This window comes from Neurospora crassa, linkage group I (genome assembly GCF_000182925.2).
Source record: "Neurospora crassa OR74A linkage group I, whole genome shotgun sequence".
NCBI classification, from domain to species: Eukaryota; Fungi; Ascomycota; class Sordariomycetes; order Sordariales; family Sordariaceae; genus Neurospora; species Neurospora crassa.
The window spans coordinates 9,666,788-9,689,457 of record NC_026501.1 but is presented as its reverse complement, the minus strand read 5'-3'; the positions used below and the strand labels follow the sequence as shown (position 1 = coordinate 9,689,457).

General features: G+C 51.2%; 4 protein-coding genes and 1 non-coding gene across 8 annotated transcripts; 3 read left to right on the top strand and 2 right to left on the bottom strand.

Moving 5' to 3' along the window:
- Positions 1-725: 725 nt before the first annotated feature.
- On the top strand, positions 726-1,770 carry NCU14051. The gene is made up of 2 exons (XR_897754.1): positions 726-1,196; positions 1,326-1,770. It is a non-coding gene; the product is annotated as a ncrg68 (non-coding RNA).
- On the bottom strand, positions 1,174-3,164 carry NCU08638. Of its 3 annotated transcripts, none has more exons than XM_011394919.1 (6): positions 2,345-2,924; positions 2,071-2,269; positions 1,896-1,999; positions 1,756-1,823; positions 1,499-1,674; positions 1,174-1,243 (listed from the first exon to the last, which is right to left on the bottom strand). In XM_011394919.1, exons 1-5 carry the CDS (start codon positions 2,736-2,738, stop codon positions 1,531-1,533), a joined length of 909 nt encoding a protein of 302 aa, XP_011393221.1. In that variant the 5' UTR covers positions 2,739-2,924; the 3' UTR covers positions 1,174-1,243; positions 1,499-1,530. The 3 variants fall into 3 exon arrangements, with proteins under 3 accessions (XP_011393221.1, XP_011393219.1, XP_011393220.1); XM_011394917.1 differs by lacking the exon at positions 1,174-1,243 and having other exon boundaries at positions 1,248-1,674; positions 2,345-2,672; positions 2,865-3,164; XM_011394918.1 differs by lacking the exon at positions 1,174-1,243 and having other exon boundaries at positions 1,279-1,674; positions 2,345-3,164.
- A 582-nt stretch (positions 3,165-3,746) lies between these two features.
- Positions 3,747-7,969, top strand: NCU08637. Of its 2 annotated transcripts, XM_011394916.1 has the most exons (3): positions 3,747-4,173; positions 4,252-4,368; positions 4,493-7,969. In XM_011394916.1, the coding sequence occupies exon 3, from the start codon at positions 4,881-4,883 to the stop codon at positions 6,420-6,422; it is 1,542 nt and encodes a 513-aa protein (XP_011393218.1). In that variant the 5' UTR covers positions 3,747-4,173; positions 4,252-4,368; positions 4,493-4,880; the 3' UTR covers positions 6,423-7,969. The 2 variants fall into 2 exon arrangements, with proteins under 2 accessions (XP_011393218.1, XP_011393217.1); XM_011394915.1 differs by lacking the exon at positions 4,252-4,368.
- Positions 7,970-11,089: 3,120 nt separating this feature from the next.
- NCU08636 (hypothetical protein) lies at positions 11,090-12,239 on the top strand. The gene is made up of 2 exons (XM_959751.3): positions 11,090-11,313; positions 11,389-12,239. Exons 1-2 carry the CDS (start codon positions 11,156-11,158, stop codon positions 11,543-11,545), a joined length of 315 nt encoding a protein of 104 aa, XP_964844.3. The 5' UTR covers positions 11,090-11,155; the 3' UTR covers positions 11,546-12,239.
- Positions 12,240-21,876: 9,637 nt separating this feature from the next.
- NCU08635 (hypothetical protein) lies at positions 21,877-22,491 on the bottom strand (the record flags this gene model as incomplete). The annotated part of the gene is made up of 2 exons (XM_959750.2): positions 21,877-21,981; positions 22,302-22,491. 2 exons carry the CDS (start codon positions 22,489-22,491, stop codon positions 21,899-21,901), a joined length of 273 nt encoding a protein of 90 aa, XP_964843.1. The 3' UTR covers positions 21,877-21,898.
- Positions 22,492-22,670: the final 179 nt, after the last annotated feature.

The window sequence follows — 22,670 nt, the reverse complement described above, 5'->3', positions numbered from 1 at the left end:
GAGGCCTATAGCAAGAAAAATGCTGACCGAGACGGGGGACACATGCAATGACGGAGGAAGACGAAACAAACAGAAAGCGACAAAGCCCGATTGATGAAAGTGCTTGTTTATACAAGGCTCAACCCAGGCAGGCAAAACACACGCGAGACGTAAAAAGTTGCAGATGGGTGGCTGATGCATGTGGTAGGGCGATGACCTGACCGGTGATCGTGCACGGTTATCCCGATTCCTTTCGTCGGCTACCATAATAATGGGCCCTTTATCGTTTCTAGCTGGTGTCTCCCGTCAACATCGCGCAAGAGGCACGTCTTACTGGGAATACTTACCTTACAATGACCAAGTGCGCGACAATGCAATTCCCTTTCAGAGACATTAGGTAGGGAGCCTGCCCTGGCTGGCAACCTAACGCGGGCAGTAAACGGGATGCAAACGCTGCGACAGACGCAGCCATCAAGGTCCCGGCCTCCTTCCCGCCTCCGTCGTCCCCAAGAAAAGTGCGACCGACAACGGAGCTTTGCCTACTACATACCTGGAATGACCTACCAATCGACTAAGTATATACACAGCAGATTGACGGGAATGGGAGCCCATCCACGTGTCGTCAATTGTACTGAGCTTCTGCCGCACGAGTGGCAGGGCCGCACTACGAGTTCGTGATTTATTCCCAATTGCATGGAAGCTAGAACTTGGTCACCACGCCTAATTGCCAAATCATGACTGGAACGAATGTCCAAGTACCCTCCCATTCGTTTCGTTCCAATCACTTCTCCCCGGGCTCTCACACCATTTTAGATCAGACAGCAAGCTAAAAAGACTCGTCTTTCACAGAGGAAACACCCAATGTCCTACCTTGCGACCTTTCAGATTTGATTTCTTCCGACACTTCAGCATTGACAGCGACGCCACCCACGGCACCGAGCGCTCTGCAAACTGCAATACCTCAACTCTACCAGATAACAAGTCTCCAACAGATCCAACGATTTTTACAAGCAAGGGCCACAACACCACAAGTTCACATACCAGCCATTTCCCCCAATACCATACCAATCCCTCCAACGCCACGAATCCACGCATTCGTCTCCATCGAAGCTATCGAGCCGTACACCTACGCGACTATTTATATCCCAATGCTGTTCACCGAACTCCTTGTTCCGTTGCGCTTTGCTGCTATAAGCCGATCTTTAGAGAGAGCCAGGGTACGGAAAGATGACGCCCAATGTCAAATCGAGCGGCAGCATAGCTGCTATATAAACCGAAAAATCGGCCATTAGCTACAATCCTTGAGATACCAAATACAGTTGCTAAAAAAATCATTGGACAAACAGCAGAATCTGCCTCTCTCGTCTTCATAGTTTACCAACAAGTTGCAACAACCAAGGCCAACTCTCAACCTCCGTTACGCCATTTTGTTCTCGCTCTATGTCTTTTTGACCCCTCTATATGTTGGATAACAGCGCAAAAATGCATCCCCAGAAGAAGAAATGTTGTCTGAACCTACTATAGACTGCAGACACATGTGCAGTACGAGCCTCAGTCGTCTGTTAGATCAATCTCAACCTTGCCGTCTTCCAACCGCCGCTTTTTGTAGCGGGAAGCGAACAGAGCTGCGTCCATGGGCTCTCTCTTGATACCACGGGCTTCGACGGCAAGTTCGGGCTTGATACGCTTAATACGCTGCCACAAAACATTCTGCAGTTAGCCCAGCTTGTTGTGCTTTGGCACAGTAGATCTAGAGAAGACAAGAGAAATGCGTACCATGAACTCTTCCTCGACATCAATGACTTCTTTGGGTCGGGGTACAATAAACTCCCGAATAAGGCCCTCTAACATATCATGTTAGCAGTGGTTTTGATGCAAATTCCGCACCGAATTGTAGCATGATAGGTGAAACTCACCCATCGTGCGGTATCTAAACTCGAAGACCGCAAAGGGCCGGTGAAGTGGATCCGCGGAAGTAACAGCGTAAAACGTGGGAGCAGTGGCCGCTTGCGACTTGAACCTAGGTGTGAGTGAGTTCCATGTTAACCAGCTGTTGTGACTTGTGGGGTTTTCAGGAAACGGAATACTCACGTTGCTCTGCTGTCTACTGCTTTCCCCTTTAAGACCTTCTCTGCCACCTTTCCAACGGATGTTGTGGGTGGGGCTATAGAACTTCTTCCTGAGGCCGGAGTCCCATCATGGACCAACTCGAGTTTAACGACGATTGTGCCATACCTGCTGGCTTCTTCGATCTGTTTCTTGATGTCCTTTTCTGAGACCGGTGCCTCCACTGCATGGTTTTACGTCAGCATATGAGGCAGCCAAAAGCCCCAGACGCACGGAGGTCAAAGTAGCGTGGTCCTACCAATGTCCAGTGAAGAGAAGCTGAAAGATATCTTTTTCCATCCAGTCACGTCGTCGCCAACGATGGCGGCGGAGAAAGTGTCGATTTGATTCCTTATGAGGCACGGTCGAAGGGACCAATTGTCGATTATGACCGTCAACCTAATCTGCCGACGGATATCTGGAAAGCCAAGCCCGGTACTGTTGATGGCGACTTCGAACTTCTCTCCTGGTTTTGACTCGACATAAGCCAACGCGTATGGACTTTCCTCACTGATCCTCGATGACAACTTGTAGAACTTGTACTTCTCTGAGCCCGCCTTGACATCGTCTGGCGGCGCATCGTATTCCTTGGCAAGTTCACCATTAGCCTTAATGTCGACCTTGAGGCCCGGGAGGCAGCTCAAAATAGCCATATTTAGGCGACGATCTGCGTCTGGTTGGGGGACCAAATCGAGTTGTCGAAGTGAAGGAGTAAAGAGGGAAGACCAGAGAGTGGAGACGGTACCAAGTCGACAGGTTGCGGGAATTTCAATTCCTACCTCAAACTTTGGTGTTTTGCAGGGCACCGTATGGGATCGTGGCGGACGCGTCACTGCACCCTCAGACGCACAAAAGAAGGTCACATTTGGAAAGAACATGCAATTGATCGCGGCCGACCCACGAAAGCACGTGTCTCGTTTGCAGCCCCTCGCGCGCCAAGCACTGATGCAGTGCCCCCATTTCAGCCCACCTCCATGTTTCCCGCCAGAAAACAAAAATCCCCCCCCAAAATAACGGACCATTCTTGGGAATCGTCGAATGAAATCAAGGATCTCAATATCTGGGGCTGTCTGTTGCCGTATCCATGAGTGAAAGCGCCATCCAAGGAACCAGATCAATCAATCACTGAGGCAGAGAACAGATCCACATCTCCGGTCTCGACCCGGGACTGGGACATTCCCGTCTGTTGTTCATTTACTCTCCCCGGCGTAGAGTACTTTTCAACTCTACAAGATGCAGTGCTCGCAAATTGATATGAAATTTCAATGGTGCCAGGGACACATACTTGAATATCTGGACGAGAAAAATAAAGTGCTGCGAGGTGGTTTGATCGTCTGAGGTGTAACGCATCTCGTCTTTTAAAGAACTCGACTAACAGATTTGGCGTGGCATTGAGGGCGGCAACGTTAGTGGCAGGACAACCGATTCTCATTTTCACTCTGTGTCCATGTCAACATCGTATATATGGATGGTAACTAAAATAGCGGACTCTCGGACTTTTCATCTACAGGCGAAAACCACAGGATTCAAGCGCTTGTAGAGCTGTTGGCCGTCCATGGGCGGGTTTGTCGTTGGCTTTGTACACCTCGGTGAGAAGACGGTGAAGAACACTGCTGCCTGCGTGCAAGAACCCACTGTGCACGGGCCTTCAACGTTCCGTCCTTCCTGTTCTTGACAATGCATCATACCACAATCGCGAAACGGATCAAAAAAGCAGGAAGGAGCGGGAGCCTTCAACACACCGGACTCCCGCTCGTTTTGACGCCGCTATCGCGAAGTTCTCCACTGGGGCCGGGAGGTTCTTCAGATTTTGTCACGACATTTTCAGTTGCAGCTTGGACCCAAACTACCTAGAGGTACTCAATTGCTGCCACTTGGAGGCCGAACCAACACCACGGCGACGAGAGGCTCAAGATCTCGACCTCACGACTAATCTCACCCTTTCACGACAATAAGGACAGTGTGGCATCTAAGCTCGCTACATCTTCGCTTTTCATTGTACACAGTGGCACAGACGACCCAAGTTCCGGTACCGCATCGTCTGGTCAGCCGACACCCGCGAACTTGCCGGCCCAATATTCCCCAGAGGTAAGCTCCCATTCAATCTACCAGACATCTTTCCTCCCTGGGTACTGGTGGCCTCCGATTAAAACATGGCTCAATCAGCCTTCTCCGCACACCAAGTGGTACCATTGACACTCTGCAACACTTCGCTCGCCTCATTTCCTATACAAGAGGCTCTTCGGAGCCCCAAGGACGATACAAGGAGCTCCCACATGGAAGGTATGACTGTGAGAATGTCACACAGCGTACGAGAAACATTCCAAATCAAAAGGCTGGTCCCTAACGGACGGTCTAGGCCCCCCTCATGGCCGGGTTCACTTGGTTAACGAAGCTGCCTCCGCAGACAGACCAACACTGCGCCTAGTCATCACAGCATTGCCCTGAGACGCGCCGCAGCTGTTGTCAAGTGTATCGGAAGGGACCGAAGCCACCGCGTATCTCGCCGCCTAAACGTTAAGAGGCTCAACCCGCTCTCGAGCTTACTACCGTGTTACAGCCAAGAACTGGTACAGCCGCTTCTCGTTCCAAAGCATCAAGCAAGCTGTCTTAGCATAACCTTCGGAGCCTCATCAAGCCATCCAACGCTTCTGTTCCTCTGACCTTGCCATATCTTTGCTATCCGATGTTCTCCCGTTCCCGTCTAACTCACGCTTCGCCTTACCCGAACGCTTTGAACAGCTTTGACCGTCTCTGCCCGCAATTCGAGCCCGATCATTGGCCAGCTATCCACTATGTCAAAGTCTCCGCCTTGGAGGCCGCTTCCGGTCACGGCCCCAGGTATACCCAATCTTTTGGTTGCCACCAACTTCACGGCCCAGTCATACAAGGTACACCTGACCGACCTTGCCAACGTCTGGGTGGAGAACATGGACAGAAGACCTATTATGGGAAGAGCATCAGCTGAGGACACCAGTATCGACCCAACAGACGGCAATGAGAACTTGCAGAGGTTACTGGATTGGATTCGAGCTGCCTTCGACATTGACGATCCAGGGCATCGCAACACGTCTCTGACTCTCGGCCAAGGCAAAGACGATTCGATTGAGGTTCAAATTACCTGCATCCTACCCGAGCCCTTCAAGCCTTTGAAATGGCCACTGTACCTGAAAAAGTGCTCTGCCTCTACGCTTGCGACGGAACTTGTGTTGCCACTGATCCAATCGCACGAAGCCCGAGCACAAGAGATCAACCATCTCATCGCCACCATTCGCGACAAGGACGCCGTTATTAACAGACTTGTAGACAAGCTGGAGGCCAACGGTATAGGGCTCGAGCACATCTTCAACAAATTGCCAGGCAAGCGCAAAGTCGGCAGGAAGGAAGCAGAAGGCAAGATTAAGGGCCTCGCGACCTTTGTCGAAGCAGACTTCAGAAACGATGGAGTACAAGGAACCACTAGCTCGACGGACGTCCCTACGCTCCTTGACACCGTCTTCCGCGAAACCGGACTCAAGCACAACCCTGAAATGGAGTTTGAAGCATCAGCCATATTAGACACCTGGTGGACTGAACTCGGCAGAGGGAGAAAGCTTGCCCTTGCCGAAAGGTCAAAGAGGGAAACACAGACGCCACCACGGCCTGAATCACCAGCGAAGGAAGAGAATGATGATGACTTCCAAGTGCAAGCCACCCCGCCTGGCTTGAAACCAGCGAGCAAGAGACGTGGTCACGTCGCTTGTCAGACAGTCATTGACGATGTTGATGCCACATCGGACGGCGAGGACGAAGATGCGCAGATGACCCAGAGCCCACCTCCTCTTCTTACAAAGGCCTCGCCGGAGAGCACGCCGGCTTACAGACTGGGCATCCTTGGCGGCCGGAAGCGACCGCCCAGCCGCTCACCGTCGTCAGCAATACCCGAGAAAGACGGTGGTCTGACCTCAGAAACAGCTTCAGAAGCAGAGGAATACGCGTCGTCCCCTCCTCCTTCCTTGTCCAAGCCTGCGCCTAGAAAAGGAGGACTTGGTCGTATAGGGGGTATGGGTGGTAAAGCAAAGCAGAAAGAGTCTGAGTATGAGCCTCAACCTGAGCACAAACGATCGCCATCTTCGCCCCCTGCTTCTCAGCCGAAGAGACACAAGCTGGGAATAATTGGAAAAGCGCTGTCTCCAAAAGACAGCAGGATCATTAGTCGGGGTAGAAGTAAGAGCCCTAGCGCGGCCCCTAAGCCACGGGAAACATCAGAGGAGCGAGCAGATCGGAAGCGAACCGAGCTGCAGAGGGAGCTGGAGAGGAAAGCCACGGGGCCGGCCAAGAAGAAACGCAGGTTCTGATGATGACGAGAAGACACCCGCGCTTGTCTTCTCTCTTCTCTTCAGCGTGATTATCACCGCTGCGAGCAAAATTTGCCAAAACAACCATTCGTTGACTACCTAACTTAGCGGGCGCCACTGACAGGATCGCTTTTTCACGTATGCGGACGTAAATTCGCGTTGGTAGACGCCCGGTTTTTCTGCCGGCCGTGGGATGCTGGCGCTGCTGCATTTGAAGACACGCTTGTCACACAGGGAAGAAGATCAATCCGCTGGAGGATCTCGGATACGATACATTTGGAACAATACATGTATCTACCATACCCCCTTCTTTCATGATTCTGGGTGATGACATGTCATTTCCGCCCGGCATCTTGCAGACTTGTGAGACTGACCCTCTCCGTCTCTCACCGTCGAGTCTCGGGTGGCTGTGATCCATTGAGTTATCGCTACCAAGCCATATGTTCTTGCCGATAGCGCTACCACGCCTAGCTACAGAGCTGTTAGAACTCCGGATGAGCCAAAGAACCCTCCTGTGGCACCGAGTTTCAAAGATGTGGAACTCCTCGGCACCAGTCAATACCGACCACACAACGAAATCCCCCCAGCATACTCTGTCACACACCACATGCTTCTTCCCGCCCAAGCGTCCCAGTGTGGCTTCTGTCAATCCCGCGGAGTCGACAGCATCAATGTACCATGCATTTTCAATTCTTCTTTGCATCCCGTGGATCTTCTGTGACAGGTGACAGAAAAATGCTGTGGTACCGACATGGGTCTGGAACTGAACCGAGCGCGAGAAGACCGGGGAGTTTCTCTGAAAAGTGAGAGTTGTAATGGACTACGTTGTCCATGGCGTTGTCGGCGCCGTTCAGGACGTAGAGGTAGGTTACGTCCATGACGCGGTGTCTTTGGCACTTGGAAGTATGCCCTGACAATGAGAGACCGTTCCATTGTAACGGCCGGGAAGGAAAAGAAGCTGGTGATACGGCATGGACGTGAGCAGAGAGCGGCATATCGGCAGCTGCGCTGGCTTCAGGGGCGCATGGAGGGTCGCATAGTAGTGTGCGGTAGGTATCATTCACGAGCTACGGGCGCAAACCCATCATCCAGACCGCCCGTACTGGCCATGTTGAGCCGCAACGGATGGGTCGGTCAGACAAGCCACGAGCACTCGGGTATAATATCTCCGTCTGTCACAGTTCTGTGATGGAGGCAAATACGAAGATCGATGTGTTTCAGGATGATTCACGAGCTATCACATGCACAATGCTCCAGTCGTTGCTGTTGCACTTGTGGAAGGGTTTCTCCGCCATCAGTCACTCAGTGTGTATTTCGAGCAGCCGAGTTTTCGGATAAGGCTGTGGGTTGGAGACGTGACTGATAGCCTTACGCAACCTCGACCCTGTGAGTCTTTGAGATCAAGCTCGGAGTTTTGGTTGTGGCAAGTGCCAAGACGAAGATGGAAGTTAGACACATTGCCCTATGCTTGTCCATTAACACTACCTGGTCTCCCCCAAGGGCAGTGCAATGAAAACTATCGTGCAGGATTTGTACCGTGATTGTTGATAACCAGCTAGAGGTAGACTGACACCTCCCCTTCATCATTATTGGACTTGTGTTTCCACTGCCTAGGTACTGAGCTAAGTCAGGCGCCATATCCGGCAATATTTGGTATCGACGACGGGCGTGTTCTTGGCTGGGCATCTTTGGTAACAACTTCAGGCTCCAAGTCTCCTCAACAACAATGTCCAGCTGACTACCTACAAATACTTACTACGATTTACTCCGCAGAAGTTCACCCTGCCGACATCTCTCTCGGAGACATACTGATTGCCGACGACATGCTTCAGTGATACCACCCGTCTACGCTAAAGGAGATATCACACCTCGATGTTGATCGCCCTTTCGATAGCGTATCAGATATGGCATGATCAGCAGAGAACCCGAATTCCCCAAGGCTGGCTGGTTATGATTGAGTCTTTTTGCTGGGTTGAAGGGTGCCGATGTGGGTTATCACTTCTTGTCCGCCATTTCGGGTAGAGACGTGATGCCTGGGAAGGAGGATGCGAATCAGAGCTTGACAGATCACCAATTGTCCCTTACCATGCATAATCTAGACGGCATGTACGCAATGTTCGTAGCGTCGAGGTAATGAAGAAGCAGGCTCGTAGTGAAAGGGTAAAGTGGTAACAAAATGTCGCTTGCCAGGGCATAGAGTTCCAAATGCGGAATTTGAAAATTCATGCTTTGCTTCTTCTTTTGCGTAAGTAGTGGATATCACTGCCTTCACCGGCTTCGTTTTCACTTTTTCAGGTTATCAAGGATCACCGAAGGACTCTGACGCTAGAGGTATTGATGTTTCACCCCACCTTGACGCCCCCATCACTTAGAGGTAGTCATCCGTCAGACTCAACCAGCCTACGCGAAGAAGAAGGGTTTTACAGACAAGAAAAGCGCGATCATGGACTGACGATGGTTGACGGACGGGAACGATGCATGCATGATGCTAGTGCACCGGCTTTCACCCGTATGCATAAGTACCTGTAGGTAGGTAGGCTTCTGTTCGGTTTTCGTTTTGCGGTCAGGTTTTTCGGCCTTTAAACAGCGCCTTTACGATTTGTTCCTTATCTACTTCCCTCAGGTAGGTACCTCTAGACAATAGATGCGTGTGGTAGCAATGCAAGCCCCAAGTTGACTAGGATCTGAGCATTATGACAGCACTGGCTACCTCTAAGTATCTTCATCAAGAATAAACTTGGCTAAATCGTTTGACAGGTACGTGTAGGTAGTGACTGTGATGCTCTGCGCTGACTTCCCCTCAGTCTGAGATACATACCTATGTGGTGACAGACGATGTACATGCCGGCCCGCTACAGAAGACCTAGCAGAACTAACGGGCATTGGCAACCGGATTGGTTGGAGTGTTCAGGAGTATCAGTGTGTAGAAGGCCGGCCGGCTCTCTAAAGGTAGGTACATTTTCGTAGGAAACCAGTTTACGCTATGATAACCCCGAGTGTGTGTTGATACCTATCTTAGCGAGAATGCGATGAACAACACTTACGTTGAAATAACTTATTTCAATGATCTCCCTCTTCGCTGTTGTTCACAGGACGGGGAGAAAGAAATAGAAGTGGAGAGCATTACTGTAGTATACTTCTAGTGTAGGGCCCAAATACCTGGTTTCATCAATTGATAAGACCCGCCCACAATTCCGATCAAGCGGGAGACCCCGATTAGATCGATAAACACCAGATGTATTGGATGTGATGGCAACGAACCAGTTTCCAAAAACCTGGTCGGAGCAATGAGCGTTCAGCGCATCCCTCGTTTGACGAGAGTTCCATAGAGGCGAGAGCTCCCTTGTTCCTCTTTGCCTTTTTGCGCCTTTGCTTTCCTTTCATTGGCTGGTTTCGTTGGTTGGAAGGTAACTGTTGGCGGGCTGACCTCCCTGCCTAATGAACCCAGTGAATGGTGACTTGCTATCACCTACAGCTACATATAAGTAGGTACATTAGACAGGTGACATGACAGGCAGGAGGACTAGTGGCCCGAAATGGGTAAAAGGCAGCTAAAGGACTATTAGTTTCAGCGCTTCGGTGTGGTGAAGGGTACCTCTAGCGATGGTGGGGGTAAGGGATAGGACAGAACAGGGAATACCTAACCTTTTTTTTTTTTTTTTTTTTGGAGGGGGGTGTAGGATCGTGAAATCCCTTCGGTAAGGTGTGGGAGGGCTCAAAGAGCTGAATGGAGACGCGATGCAACTTCCCATGGGCTGATCTTTTGGCGCCATGATGTGCGTTATGAGGATTGCCCGTCGAATCTCAAATTTTTCGACCCAAACCATATCCTGTGGTGTCAGTTGTGGTGATGATGGTTGCAGTGAACCGAATTGCGAGGATCTTTAGAGCCAAACGTGCCAAACTCTTGGGTCAATTCAACCATTACTTGGGCAGGCACTTAATTTAGGGTGTATGGGAGGAACCGCGCTGGCCGAGACAGACAATCTTTCCCGGACTCGGAGTTGGGCTGAGACAAGACGGTCAACGGTTCAACGATGGCGTGCCGGTGGTATGGACTTGGTGATGTCTTACGTGTCGTCTGGTGAAGACGGGAACCGGGACCTCGGGAATGGACAGCTGACTGACCTTGCTGAGCGCGAGACGGCGGACCGGCCGAGGACTGTCGCCGTCGCGGTTTTGCTGGCAGTATGGCGGGGATGTTGACGAGCGGGACCTGAGCAAGTGGCCTTCCACCTCCAAAGCACCGGTTCCTTCACCGGCTTCAATCTGTTAGCGGACAGAGCAGCGGCATGAATTAGTTCCTTTTTTGAGCATGTCTGTCTGACAGCTACTGGCCGAACAGATGCCCAACCCAGCGCGTGGCAAGGGTAATGTGTCACATTATCTATGTTGCGGAAGAAGAAGCAAAGTTGAAGTTGACGACAGACAAGGTGGAAAGGAAGGGATGGGCAGCGCACTAACAATCTTACAGGGCATAACAGGGCAAAGAGCGCTAGAACACCGACGTGAACAGCTGCGGACACTAGAGGTAGTGGTACACTAAAAGGTAGGTAAGTGGGTCAAATGCGACAGTGGGCGCCCGGGAACTTGGGCCCCTCCCTGCTATTCCGCTTAGTAACGAGGCAGCCATCCACTGTCAACCTACCTCGAGTCGACTCGACAACGCGGAGCCGACACCAATTCGTGGACGACGCCGGTCCCATGTGTGTTATACCCTCGAGACTAATGGCATGCGCCGTCGCTACCGACAGTCGCTAGGTACCTACCTTACCGAAGTCTCCTTCAGCGCGACATTACCCAAGGCTGTCGTCGTCGTCCACTCCGCAGACTGTCATTGGGCAATCTGCCAAGGTACCCAGTGCACAGCTACGGTCAAGACAAGGGAGGGGTGTGTCCTTAAGGCCGCTAAGTACCGAGTACGACTTGTCCCTCTTGTTCCTCCAACTAACGTCTATGTCTACAGGTGTGGGCAACAGGGACAGCTCGCTACCCTCCTCACGAACACTCCTCTTGTCGGCCCAAGCCGCCGGTTCACGGTAGAGGATGGACGACAGAGACAGCGAGACATAAGCCGTGTTTCACCACCTGCGAGGCTGCTTCTCCTGCTGCTCCACGGGTAGCCGTCCCAGCCAGGCAAAAGCAGTGGAAACGGTTCGTGTTTCGGAAGGCGAACGAACATGATTTGACTTCGGAGACTGGACCATCGGGCAGGTCATCGGGTGAGGGACACAGAATCCAAACAACCAAACTGACAGCGTCTCAGCGCGTTAGATTGGAGATTTGGGATCTACCCGAGATCTCCATCAGCCGATCTTCTTGGTACATATGTGCTGGCTTCAGGGCAAAAAGCACGTCTAGCTAGCGACGACGCAGTGCTACACCATCCGGAGGCCGTATTGGCCGCGAACCACCACCAACGCTCAAGATGCACTGCTAAGCCGGTCAGCCCCCAAGCCACAACTGCCTATCTGGAGGGAACGAGACTAAACGAAACATGGGATCCGAAGAGCAAGAGCCAGACATACACAGGATACCTACTTTCAGTATCAACGTCTCGACGTGGAGGACTGTGTATTACTATCCGCGCAACAAACCGACGTCGTCAACTTAATCAATAAATGCCCACATATGATTGGCTGGCGGTAGTCGGTCACTGCGTTGCACCGTTTGGTGGCCCTTTTGCCTTCCCCCACGTTCACGTTGACGTTGAACCGTCATTAAACAGACCAATCTCGGACGGAATAGCGAGTCACCTGCACAAGTAAAGAAGAAGAAAAACATGTATAGAGGTACTTTCTTGAATCACCTCCAAGGTATCTTCTCCCTTCGCGGCATCACTGCGATAACTTGCACCTATCACAGCCGGTATAGGGCCAAAATTGGTGTGCTGGACGGAAGAGCTCTGCCGTGAAGTCGATGGCGAGGATGGCTTTAGCTCAGCCTCCCCCGCATCTTGTGCTTTCTTTCAAGGGGTGGCTGTCACTGGTCTCGTTGGCAGTTCAGCGCTGTCCAGGGACTGGAGAGAGCATCGCCCACTGCCATTGGCACCATGGTTCCCAGTCCCGGGATACACTTTGGTGGACAGCAGGGCAAGACTTGACGCTAGTAAGGTACGGATGAAGGTGCAGTCACCGGTTTCCTTTTCGAAAATTACCAGTCTCGATAAGGCTCGACGAACATGCCAATGACAGTCGGACAACCGGACCCGGCACAACCTCCGGTCAGTTTCTTGGGCGGATGATGGGCGATACACGCTGGATCTTATGGAGGTGTAGTCGGATCGTAACTCGACAAGTTCGATGGATTGGCCATTTCCGGCTGTATCGCAGGCCTTGAAGTCCAGTCGAGACTGATATCCCACGCCCCAACGAATTTCCACCGTCTCTTTCACAGTTCGATGATTGCTTCAAACATACGTCACCGGGATCCCTTGACTTGTCCGCAGGTGTGACAGGCATCAAGAGCAAGTCTGACAGCTGGACTGTGCTATCCCTGCCGGGCCTTGCGCTACACCACGTACACCTCTCCGTTCCCGTCCTTATCATTGCCCAAGGAGCGCTAGCGTTCGGCATGTCTCAATTGGATCTTTCAAGATCCAGATCACTGTGGGGCATGGTATGATGGCACGATTTCCACTATTGACGACAAATCTATCGACGGCAAGCCCACGCCTCTCAAGACGTAAGACCAGTCATTCCAGATCAGCCAGCGAGCTCAATGTTCTATATACTAGAAATGGCTTGCCAAGAAGATGAAGACACAAGCTAGAAAAGCTGAAGACTGGGGGGAGGGCACACGCCACAGTCCAAACCCCACGCACAAGTGACTCGGGAGAAACGGAAACAGAAAACTAAAGCGCAACAAACAGGCACTGTCGCTTGGTCAAGGACCATAGTCACTAGTGGCCGCCTTATCGACGGCCGTTAAGTAGGCGCAAGTATTGCTAAGCCTTGGCAGTGTCGGCACCACTGCTTACTTTCAGTCCAACCTCGCTACCAACATAGCACCTCGCTACGACTTGTCCATTCCAGGCATGTCCTTCCACCCCTCTCGCTTGTCCTTGCTCTCTTCTGTTTCCTGATCTACCCACTCTCCCTCCACTCTCCACAATGCCCAAGGGCCGACCCGACAGTTTGGAAACCAATCTGCATGCGTGAATCAGCGTCAGATACACATGGCGATTGGCTCATTTCTGCCACGCGAGCCCCCCTTTGTCCCATTTTCCTCTCCTGTCAACCAATGGGAGGCAGGCCTCGACACTTGGCCTGCAAGGCTGAGTGGTACTTTGTGTTCGGTGTTCACATCAAGGGAGAAGGCGAAGACGCCATGTGATCCTCTCGACATGCTACCACAGGCACCGCACATGGCTTGGAAGATACGGTGGTCTCCCGCCAGGTGCACTGCACCATTGTGGAATGTTCTTCAGCGTTCTTGATGGCGTCAAGTATTGACCCTGTCTCGTCGTCGCCTGCCTATACGACGTCTAAGAAAAGTACTTCTCATGCGAGACGCTCCCTCTTGGCTTATACTAGCATGATCATCACTATTTTCGTTCCTCGTCGTCGTCATAACATCCTAGCCCTCTCGAAAACACATGGCTGTAGTCTTGGCCGTTTCGAAATAGCCGCACACTGCTTGGCCAGTCAGGTACATTGAGCTGCATGGAACACCCTAAACGCAGGTCCACCAGGGACAGAATGCATGTCAGGTTTCTATTCTTGGTCATCGCGCTATGCCCCACGAATGCTCTACATATCGTGTCTTATGCTTTGCTGGCGATGCAGTTGTGTTGCACTCCTCGGGAACACGAGGTCTGGTTAACGTTTGAACGTTGATAGCACATCACTTCACAATAACTTGGAAGAGTGCACTCCAGCTCTCGCATCTGCCCTACATCTCAGTCGCTTTTCTGCGGACAAAGACCCAGCCCAATAACAGCATAACTGAAGGACTGAATGTAGCGGTACGTACCTAGCTAGCACGATGGCGCGTCAAACAAGCCGTCATCAAGGTGCTCATTCATCCACCTGCGAACTGAACAAAGCTCGGATCCAAACTGTCGGAAGAGTGCCGGATCGAATGTTTCCCTCTTCTTGACACAGATGCAAAATCTGCGTTTCACGGATTCACCGATTGGGACCTCGGGCCTTGGTGGGCTTGCATGACACAACCTCAATGGAATTATGGCGTTTTTCGTCATCAGTGTTGCTATCCTGCGTTGATCAAAAAATGACAGAGACAAGGATGCCTCTACGTTGAGATCAACGCCGAGACAGTACACAATGGTGACCCGTACCTGTGAACGAAAGAAAGACATGTCAGCACCGCGTCGTACACACCAGACACCATTCCACACCATTTCTTCAAACTTCGGGACGCTGTTATCGACCAGGTCCTATTTCTGTCTTGTTCCTGACAGTTTTGTCCGTTTGAGTATCTCTCAGCCATTCCATACACTGTCACATACTCCCTATTCCTTAGAAAAGTCAGCAGCTAGCAAACCCCATTTCTAACCCCATATGAGGTACACTCATGTTAGAGTGCTTAATACCAAGCAAGGAATCAAGGGGTCAGAGGCTTCAGTGGCTTGCATCCCCCCATTACAATACGAACTGCAAGGAGGCGGATATAGGAAATAGGGTACCAGTTGTGCGTAAGGTATGTAGTTCTACGGCGCAAGCGGCGTGAAGGCGGATAGGTTGGCGGCAAAGTGCGCTTGTTGGACGACATTGCCGAGGCCAACGAGACGCGGGCGGAACTTGCCACGCCAGGCTCTGCAATGACATTCCATGTTACGTAGAACCTGAAACGGGTGCTGGAACACGGCAAAACGCAGAAAAAATGCGAACCTCTTGTCAACGGTTTTGGTGATCACATGAGATCGGCGGTAGGGTTGCCATGCTTCGTGTCGAGACATGTTTGCCAGTGGCTGGAAGTGCGGTCCAGGTTTTCCGAAATACCTACCTCTAGGTAGAGGTATTGTTGCCTTCGTCATTGTTACTACGGTATTCCTTGTTGAAGCTCTAGTGTACAGCTGGTAATGGTCTATACATAGCATTATGGTAGAGAGCCAAAGACTGACGGCGGGAGGCCTTTCATCTCGATGCCAATCAACGTACGTGGCTCTTGAGATGGCATGAAGTCAGAGGATGCGGGACGATGGCATGTATCACACTGACCCATACGAAAGTTCGAGACACTGTCGATATTGTATAGGTAGAACCTGAAACTTGACTGATGTACGGTGACGAGAGAAATATCGCCCTTTCCAAAGCGGGATCTCCGTGGGGAGAACTGAAGTCAGAGGTCGGCAGATCGGCAAAAGAAAAGAGATGGAAGGACTTTTGGAGAACTTCCAGAACAAACGATCGTTGTTTCTCACCGAATGACGTCCCATCGCCTTCAAATTACGGGGGCTTCAACGTTCAATGGTTCAATATCTTGGTGGCCAACAGGTCATTCCGTTCTTTTGGTGTCAGAGACGGAAGCAGGGAAGCCTCTCCAACCAGACTACCTAAAAATTGGCCGAAAGATGGGAAATGCATCGAGATCCGTAATCTCCATGTCAATTATCCACTCTTTAGAACTGCTTGCTGGGACTTTTGCTGAGACGGAAATAGCGAAGTATTCTCGACGTGCCATGACATCTACCGAGCTAACGAAGATAATCTTTCCTGTTCTAGACACTTCATGGAACCACATACGGTAACGAAAACCACAAGAGGGCTTTCGCACCATTCCTCAGCGGTGGTGTAAGCCTGTCTTGTGGGCGTGGCTGGCGGTGAAGACGAAAAGGGATAAACGTCAATTTCCGTACCAGACTTCGAGCAGGACGGTGTGTATTGTCGGCAGGTAATCGACAAGGCTGCGACTTGGCGCTTGCGTCACAGTGTTGAGGCGATAGATGAGTGAGGATGGGACATTTTCAACGCACCGTTTTGCAAGTGTTGGTGGTCAAGCCACGGTGATAGCGACGAATCTCGCGCTTTTCCTTGTGTTCCGAGTTCTGCACCCCCCCTCTTGGAATTCCCGACCCCCTTTTTGGGCAGGCATTAGTGACAGGCCTTGGCAGAGAGGAGGTCAGTAGCACACTCGCTCAGCTCTCACATTTGCTTTTCTTTTTTTCACCAGTAAGAACCGTGGCGTCCAGTGATGTTCAAATTCGTTCGCAGGCTGCGAGCCACAATCGAGATTTAGACGTGTGATGGTCACACATGTAGTGGAAATGTGGAAGATGGGTGGACGCGCGCAAGGGGCGCCTTTCCGGGTTCCTCTATTCTTTTTGTTCTGTCTCGGGCCGTTGAAGATGGAGGGAAAATAGAAGAGGAACAAGGTCAATAGTGACACGTTGAGGGAAGAAAAACATAAGCCACCAAACTTGATTGAAGGAAGTTGTTACCTCCATGAGAAGAAGCAAATGTCAAGAACATGAACGGTTCCTGAATAACGTGACGTTGCTGACGTGCGGTTGATACGGGGAAGGAAAGCAGATCCAATACGGCCCGGTACCGAGACGTTGCGTTTTCGGCACGGTCTGGCATGTCATGTCTGAAAAGGAGGTGAGAACTTGAGAGGATCAGCCGGCATCAGTGCAACCCGCTCACCCCAGCTGTTCGCTATCTCGAGGCTACTTTATGAACGCCCCTAGTGTCAATCATCACCCAAAACAGAGCAAAAGCTGGTACAGATCCTCACTGTCACCCACAGGACGTTTCATTAAGAAGTGAGCTCCGGATATTGCCCTGGTGCAGCGCTTGCGCGCTTATTGCACGGCTACATTAGGCGGAGCATGTATGTGGTGTGGTGTTGCTTGGGAATGGAGGTCACCACTGCCCGTCTTGAGGTCACGTCCAGTCCTAGGGCTAGAGGTCAATCTCTCCAGGGCAGTCACCACCAAAGCCTTCGGACTTGCCTACCCACATTACGCTCCGTGTCCAGGCTGTGCTAAGAGAAGTAGGGACTGGAGCCTCTAGAGGGAGTATATGCTGCCAAGGGAAGCTGCCAATCTCATCAATACTCCTCCTTCGGGTTTGCCCAGACTGCCAGCACAAGGAGTTCCGCGACATATGTGGCGCGAACCGTGTTCCTCCTTCCATCAACCTCGCTTTAATTGCAAGGCTACATCCGCCAGCACCTAAAAATGCAGCTTCTCATAAGACAAGAGGAAAAGCTTGAATCCTTGCTACTTCAACGACCTTTACCCACAAGGCTTGGACACCGTCGGTAGGTAGTAGACTACCAAAGCACCGCCAAGTTCTCGAGGTCATCGCCTCCATGTCCAGATCTTCAATCCTCATTCACTAGTACGTAGACCTCACCTTCCCACGATACCCATCTGCCCCCTCATTCAGTGTAGCCCTACACATCCACTGCGAAACCCGCAACATGAACCAACCCCAGCCCGAGAATGGCAAAATCGTCCGATTTTCTGGAAGGGTTGCAACTGAAAATAGATTGGTGCTCATTGGCGCGATCTCAATCGAGATTGGTGGGCATCGCTTATCTGTGTGCTGAGGCGTTCATCGCTAGGTACGTGTGCATGCTTCGTGCCTGTGTCTGGAGGTTTGCGTATAGGTAGGGGCAGGTAAAGTTCCGTTGTAGCCAGGTTCTCGACTGGCTGGAGTCAAGTGTGGTGAGCAACTCTGCCTGCCACGACATGCCTCCACTCTCCAGTCCCACCTGCAAGGGCAACAACAACATGAAGATGACTTGGACGTTTGTACGACATTGACTACCTCTACTAGCTAATACGGATGACCTGACTGATAGAAACAGAAGATGTGGGTGGTGTGGAGGTGTGACGAGTCTCCAGGAAATAGATTGAAACCTCCTCAGGCATCTTGGTGGGATGCAAATGCATGACTGACATCCCCTCCATCGTAACCGCAAGCGACAGATTGCCGCAAAAGGGCCCTGATAATTTGAGATTCAATTCTTGTTGGAACCTCACCAGGTACGTCCGAAGTTGTGGCTGAAATGTCCCGTCTGGTATGGGTGTACAACCGTGGTGTAACCACACACACGTCCACGCCGTTGCTAGTCTGTGCCGGGCCATGGTTCTCGTGGCCTGGCGGGCCTTTTTCACGGCCCCTGTGTAAAAAGGGCTTGTGAAGGGCTTGCAAAAGCTTGAGGGCTTCAGAACATAAAGACAGCGAATAGATGTTGCGCTTCTCTTTTGAGAATGACGATTGCTATTGGGCATCGAAACGGCAGTCGGACGGATGACCACTGAGAAGGGCCAAAAAGAGGAGGCTAGTGATGCGGGATTGTCTCAATGTGTTCGATCTCTTCGAATCTTCGAACGGGGCTGAAGTTGGTGGTGACGGGGAGGATGGGAGATGCGCGGCATCACGAACTACGCTACCTTCTACATAAACGCGCACCAAAAATAGTAACCAGACGCGGTTGGTAGACGCACCTCCAGAACAATGCTGAGGCTGGCACTGAGGCTGTGGGAGCCATTTGCTGAAGATATCATGAATATCACGATCGTTGGTGGTGGAAACTTGCGGTTGCAAGAGGTTTGCGTAGCAGTCTGGTACTGTCGGTCTTGAAGACACAGAGAAAGAAGTACCTACCTGGGTACCTCTAGTGAACGCAGAGATTTGTGAAAATACCTATTCACAAAGACGGTGAGTTGTGCATCAAAGGTCTGCGTATTCATGAAGCAGTCCTGGAGAGCGGTGTATTGACTGATGTGAACAGTAGGTGCGGATGCGTGCACCATTGGAGAGGAATCACACCGCAAGCAACTATGACGATAATATTTACATCCTATCCGAAGCCGCCCTGCTGCTCAGCGAGGGTAAACAAGTGAAGGAGAGAATACCTATTGACGAAATGAAGCAAAGTTTCGACAGTTGACTGGGAAAGGAAGAAATCCATTTCCCTTCTCGGCCCGGCCGTTTTGGTTCTTTCCTTTCTTCTTTCGTCTCTCCTTCCTTTCTGGGCAATGCACGGTTTTAAAGAACGTGGGAGTGAACCCCTGGCCGGAGCGTACGTCTCGCACATCAAGATATGTGTGGAACATTATCTTATGCAACGGTGAAATGTCTCAGTGACGTACCTCTCTCTGTCTTGCTGTCTCTTCACCAACGCAGGGTAAGCAGTGAAAGCGATTTCGGCATGGTGTCATGTGGCAGGAGGTAGAGTTAAGTTAGGGGCAGTCCACGGGGTCTGTACATGTACAGGTATGTTGGGGTACCTAGTGAACCCGTGCAAGTGCTGCGCACATCGTCATCACAATCATCTCCAGCAACTTTCATCAACTTGGATCACTTTCCCTGCGACAGATTCTGCACTTTGAGATACCACTTCCCGTCGACAGCCTCTATTGCCAACGAAAAACATTGTTGGCTACGAATCCTACATCAATGCACTTTTCTTCCCCTACACCACATGTATCTCAAATCAAGAACAGCCAGCCACTGGATGAAAAGGGAAGTCTTCGAGATCAGTCGCACATCAGCCAGAGCGCTTGAGGCGTCTCCTTGAGCGCCACAGCGCACTAGTCACATACAAATTGCTCTTTTCGGGGACTCACAGCACTTTTAGCCCTGAGGGGCAGCAAAAGTTTGAAGAAATCGTATGTTTTGGGGGTAGATGGCCTGTTTTTGAGACAGGCACTTTTCCTCGTTTGGATGCAGTCTGAGCATCTCTGAATTTGTCACTTGTTATCTGAGATTCGTGTTGGGTACCTCTAGGTAGGTAGGTAGGTACCTAGGAAAGAAATGGGAGGCAGATGTACGGAAATCGGACGCTGTTACTTGATCGGTGACAATGACCAGGGATTCGATTTTGATAGACCATGATGGGAATCAGGGAGGTGAAAAAGGTAAGATCTAAGCTGGTCTACTTGCTACCATAGCTGGCCACTGGAAGGAATGGCGACAGGCAGTAACGTGATAGACCCAACCCGGCCTGGGGAAAAAACTGGAGATTAGGTAGTCTAAAGGCTTGGCTATCACTGACACGGGGCTCGAGAAGAGGCAAGACGGCACCCGGGTAATGATGAGGCCCACTCTATCATTCACCCTCGGGGGTACCCACAGTCAGACGTCAGGCAACCTCGAGCATTATCATCTGCAATGGAAGACCGTCGCTTCCCCAGATTTAACCAGTAAGCGTTACGTTGGAGGCCGTGGAAAGGAAGCAAATACCTCTAGAGGGGGAAAAAAAGAGAGAGAGATAAAGAGAATTTTAAAAGGCGAAGAAAAAAAAAAGAAAAAAAAGAAAAAAACGCAGAAAAACGCAGAAAAACGACAGCCAGAGACGTCCCATCACTACCGCTTCTAGACCTGTCAGGGTCCCTTTTGACGGACCGCTTTCCTGACTCTTCCTCCTTCTCGGCCGGCTTCCTGTCTTGGCACATTTGCCTTTCTCGCAGTAGAGGTAGTGTACAGCACTCAGGGCCACTCAGTCTTTGTCCCACCGTGCCGATTCGGATGCAAGAGTTGACGGGAATACAGGGGGGTCATCCGGTGCCGAGCTCTCTGTTAACTGATTGCACTAGTACACTACACTAGTCCGGGCTGGGTTGGGGGCCAGATGTGCTGTTATGCCCGCCTGCCATTGGTCGGTTGGCGGTTGTGGTGATCAAGATGGGATGTCGCCCGTTGGTGAACAGTGGGGAGAGGGGTGGGGGAAGGAACCATGAGAGGAGGTAAAAGACATGTAATCTGATTGGTTGGTGTCGCGGATGCTAGGGGCCGTTGGAAACATACCTACCTACCTAGAGAGCGAGGTACCTTACAGTGGAGGGAATGGGAAGGTAACACTCAGTGCACTGAGGAAGGTGCAAGAAGAGACGAAATGGGAAAGAAAAGGCCCTCCTGCTAATAGATCGCAGTGGACATTGTTGACGATGGCTGGCGGGAAGGCGAGAAAGCATTCCGTTGGTCAACGAACACGGCACAGCGATACGATAGTATTGATGGCGGCAGGCTAACGTCAAACGATAGCATTGTCGGATGATGTGCATTGCTTCACACAGGCACGGCAGGACACGGCAACTACACCATGTAAGTTGGGAATAGCTTCACCAGCACTGAGATTGCTATGTGCTGTCGTGAACCTGGTTGGCGAGTTAGATCACCAGAGTACCTCTACATATCACCTGCCGGCTCTCTTCTTGCGCCAACCGCCCGGCAGCTAGAGGCACCAACCGACCGACCGTCCATCCCAACCAACGAGCCTTGATATTGAAGCCAGCCAGCCACCAACAGTACCTTAGCATTGAGATGGATCCGCGTCAGTTATGCGCACCGTTCACCAGTGATGCAATGCAATCTGTTTCAAGCTCATGATATTCCATTGAGAAGGGTCGAAAACCTAGTAGTTTCGACATGCTAATGCAAGTCCCTGTTCCATTCTCTACTGATTCGCAATTCCCAGTTCCGAGCCCATTTTTCCCAGCCTATTCCATTTCCTATGCCTGTATCGCCCGGACCGAATTCCTTTCCTGTAGAGGTAATTTACCAAAGCCAGTCCTCGATACGGGTGTTCAGCGGACTTATTGAAAAAAAAATTGCATCGCTATTCCACTCTTCTGTGCTTGCTAAATGCAAATTCAAGATGAAAAAAAAAAAAAAAAAACAAACGCGGCAGCAAGACGTCAAAATGTCCGTCATGAAAATCCCACATCGCCACCCCCAAAGCACCTAGACCCCATCCCCTCCCTCGCTGTATCTCATAGCGGAATGTAAAAGCGGGGAAAATAAACAATCCTTGAAGCTCAAAGGCAACGCAGGGTGTGAAACGTTAGTTAAGTAAAGTGGAAAGAACAAAGGGGAAAAGAATGTAGCGAGAACAGTTGAGAAGTTCACATATCCATCCATCGATATCCAGCTTCGTCCAGGTCATCATATCGCCACCTACGGGTCTGGCCCTCTGGATATGTGCGCGAAGAGATGACAGCAGGAACAGTGAAGTGAAGATAGATTGTGGAGGTGGCAAGAACTGATGTTTGATGTTGAGTGCTGCCCAGTGCCCACTCATCAGGCAAAGGAAGGGAGAGAAAGCCAAGCCTGGGAGGGAGCAGAGCTGCAGAGGCCAACAAGGGAGACATGTGGAGGATAATGTTTGTCCTGCCCCTGTCCTTGTCTGGTAGTCCCTTCCCCATCCAAGCTTTGGCTGTAGTGTAGATCATTGCAGCAGTGACAAGGGACCACTCCTGGACCCATTGCCCATTTCTTGATGCGGCCTGCCAGACTGGTTTGCGAGCAGCTGCGAAATGCGAAGGAAAAG

Coding starts and splice junctions, on each gene's coding strand:
- NCU08636 (XM_959751.3), top strand. CDS start 11,156: ATGCGCCGTCGCTACCGACAGTCGCTAGGTACCTACCTTACCGAAGTC. Junction 11,314..11,388: donor ACGGTCAAGACAAGGGAGGG/GTGTGTCCTTAA, acceptor CTATGTCTACAG/GTGTGGGCAACAGGGACAGC.
- NCU08638 (XM_011394918.1), bottom strand. CDS start 3,107: ATGGTCCGTTATTTTGGGGGGGGATTTTTGTTTTCTGGCGGGAAACAT. Junction 2,270..2,344: donor CTTCTCTTCACTGGACATTG/GTAGGACCACGC, acceptor AAAACCATGCAG/TGGAGGCACCGGTCTCAGAA. Junction 1,675..1,755: donor ATGTCGAGGAAGAGTTCATG/GTACGCATTTCT, acceptor GTTTTGTGGCAG/CGTATTAAGCGTATCAAGCC.
- NCU08637 (XM_011394915.1), top strand. CDS start 4,881: ATGTCAAAGTCTCCGCCTTGGAGGCCGCTTCCGGTCACGGCCCCAGGT.